This window comes from Triticum dicoccoides, chromosome 4A, assembly GCF_002162155.2.
Source record: "Triticum dicoccoides isolate Atlit2015 ecotype Zavitan chromosome 4A, WEW_v2.0, whole genome shotgun sequence".
NCBI lineage: Eukaryota > Viridiplantae > Streptophyta > Magnoliopsida > Poales > Poaceae > Triticum > Triticum dicoccoides.
Genome location: NC_041386.1, coordinates 660141867 through 660144805, shown reverse-complemented (window position 1 = coordinate 660144805; position 2939 = coordinate 660141867). Strand labels below are relative to the sequence as shown.

The following is a 2939-nucleotide window of genomic DNA, read 5'->3' as shown; positions in this document are numbered from 1 at the left end:
CGTGAGGGAGGACACACCCCGGAGACGGGTACCGCCTCTTCAGACATGCCACCACACCTGCCCGCATGTATGAGGGCCCGGTGCGACGCTTCGGTGGCAATGCTACCCCCGGGGCCCCCGTCCCTGGAGCGGTTGACCACGAGATCTAGCCGTTTGACTTTCCACGGACCTCTCCATCCGGTTGTGTTAAGTCAGCCCATACGAACACCTGGGAGAAACATCCGGGCCAAACCCATAGAAAGATCCCGTCCCTGTAGACCCGACGCGTCTGGTTCCCCCCTCCAGGTGCCGCCAGCGGCACCGTCCCTGAGTGGGGCCACACCCGGGAGACGTGTGCTGCCTCTTCAACCGATTGTGTTAGGTCATCCCACATATAGAAACACTTGGGAGCAACGTTCCCTCCGTATAAACCCGATGCGGCTGTTTCCCCCCTCTAGGTGCTGGCCGGCGTCGGCGTCGTACGTGAGGGGAGTCACACCCCTTCGTATAGAATCGAAAAATGTATGTATGCTTATATATATTAATAAATGCTACATGTAAGTTAGTCAAATAATAATACGTAAAAATATATAAAAATATAGCTATGCAAAAAAAGAAAAAAAAACACATATGCCGACGGGACCAGGGCAGATGGACGGCATGGTGCGGATCGATGATGTGTCATCTATGCCGATGGCAGCCGTCGGCAGCCGTCAGCATAGGCCTTGGTCGGTGCGGTTTGGATCGATGGCATGGCAACCTTATCTATGCCGACGGCCGCCCGTCTCGGCCATCGGCATAGATCCGACGTTGTTAGCCGCCCGTCACGGGCGTGGTTGCTGGGCCCACCGCTATGCCGACGACTCATATATGCCGACGGCTACTGTAGGCGTAGATCTGGCTATGCCGACGGCCATTCTTTGCCGATGGGGGCCGTCGGCGTATACAGGGATAGCCCGACGGCCGTTGTACGCCGACGGCCTGGGGCCAGCTGTCGACATAGTCTGGAAGAGGCCGACGGTGGCCGTCGGCATACTTTTGGCCGTCGGCTTAGAGCCCTGTTCTGGTAGTGGTTGGGGCCATGACACTCTGTCCTAGTTCGTGAGTCTCGGAGGGAAGCCTCATATCCATCCAGATCTACCAAATCGTGATGCTTTGTGGGTTGCTCCGCTACTTAGCAGCATCGTCTAGGAGGCCCTCCCCCTTGCAAGTTGGCTTCTGTCGTATAGATTGGTTTGGTTGCCATGGAGCCCGCCCAGTTCTCCTCGTGTGCCCCTTGTGCTTGTGTGACAACATGACGATAGCGAGTGGTTAGTTGTGTTCTTCTATCGGAATCGGAGCTTCCTTTTTCATTGTATGTCTCAAATTGCCGCTACTATGGGGTTCTTCGCATTTCTTTCGAAAGTGAATACATTGATGTTGTCCTGGTGTCGATGTTTTTCACTTCTTCAACATGTGTTCAGATATGAGTTTTCCTGGTGCCATTGTGGTCCGGGAGTGGTATCTCACCATTTTCTCCAGCCGAGCTTGCCCACGCGGGTATGGGGGCTCGGGGGAGATCCCGGGGGTCGTATCTGATGTCATTGAAGAAGACTCGGACCGTCGCCCGCAGCTTGGAAGCATCAAGAGCATTGATTTTCACACGAAAATCTTTCTCCTTGATGAGGGAGAGCTCATCGAACATGACGACCTTGCCAAGGATAAGGGACATGTTGCGAATCACCCGTTCGAAGCGGGTGATGGGGGTGGGGGGGGGCAGACCGGAGATTAGGATCCATGCAGTGTCGAGCACCACCACCGCCGCCAGGTTAATATCTGACACGGAGATGTCCACCACCATTTTGTGGAGAGCCAAGGTGATGTCAGCACTACGTGAGCAGTAGCCCAGGCTGTTGGTAGGGGAAGATGAACGGGAACTGTTTGTCGGCGAGAGGAGTAACCTGCCAATCCCAGTTGACCTTCTAGAGGTCGTTGAGCTCGTCGGAGATGATTTCTTTGGTCGCCACTCTGGTACCATAGATAGTGACCACCACAAGGAGGGAAGGGTCCGAGACTTCCACCTCCGGGGCCTCGATACGGAAGAATCTGAGGCCCTCGATGTCATGCTTATACATCATGAGCTCTTCGATCACGTGGCGATCCAGACAGAGCAGGGTAGGGTGCCCGGTTTCCTTGCACAGTTAGCACGCCGCGTGGTTCGGGCAGGCTACCTGGTAGCGGCTATTCTCACCACACAGTTGAAGCAAGGTGTCGGGTCTTTGGAAGCCGCGTTTAGGGAGGGAACCAGAGGGGGATCTACTTCTTCTTAGCACCTTAACGGCCATGGTTGCCATTGGCGGGCGGGAATGTTGGCTGCACTTGGGGTGGCTGGTATCGACTAGGTGGGAGGAGGGGAGCAGCACGGGCGTTGCGGTCAGGAGAGTGTCTCTCCCCCATGTCATAGTGACGGCGCTCCGAGGAGCGAGGCGGGCCCTTGGCTCATCCATTATGTTTGTTTGATTTTCTATAGTCGTGGAACAATTTTTGAACTGGAATTTTGTAACATGGTAAACGCACCATGTATCCATATTCCATATTGTCAAAACAATCTGGCCGTTGGATGTTATTTGAGTGGCAGGGATGGAATCGTAACTTGGCTCAGCCAGCTCACTTCATTTCAGAATCCCCGTTCACCTGGCGCACAGCATCCAACACCACTGGAATTCCTCACCGCCGCCGCCGCCGCCGCCACCGCTGTCCCGCCGTCGCGGCATCATGCTCCACCTCCGGCAGCGCGTCCTCTCCCATCTCCTCTTCGCCGCGCCCTCTCCTTCCGCCTCACCACTCCTCTCTCTCCACCGCCTCCTCTCCGCCGCCGCTGCCCCCCGCATTTCTCCAAACCCTAGCTTCGCCGTCGACGACTACCTCGTCGAGACCTGCGGCCTCACCCGTGCCCAGGCACTCAAGGCCTCCGCCAAGCT

The 2939-nt window shown here is 56.0% G+C and overlaps 1 protein-coding gene across 1 annotated transcript in view; it reads left to right on the top strand.

The window, feature by feature from the left end:
- Window positions 1-2634: 2634 nt before the first annotated feature.
- LOC119287786 (transcription termination factor MTERF9, chloroplastic-like) overlaps window positions 2635-2939 on the top strand; it is a 1889-nt gene continuing 1584 nt past the window's right edge. The window contains exon 1 of the mRNA XM_037567401.1: window positions 2635-2939. Coding sequence (XP_037423298.1) covers window positions 2734-2939 — 206 coding nt within the window. The 5' untranslated portion in view covers window positions 2635-2733.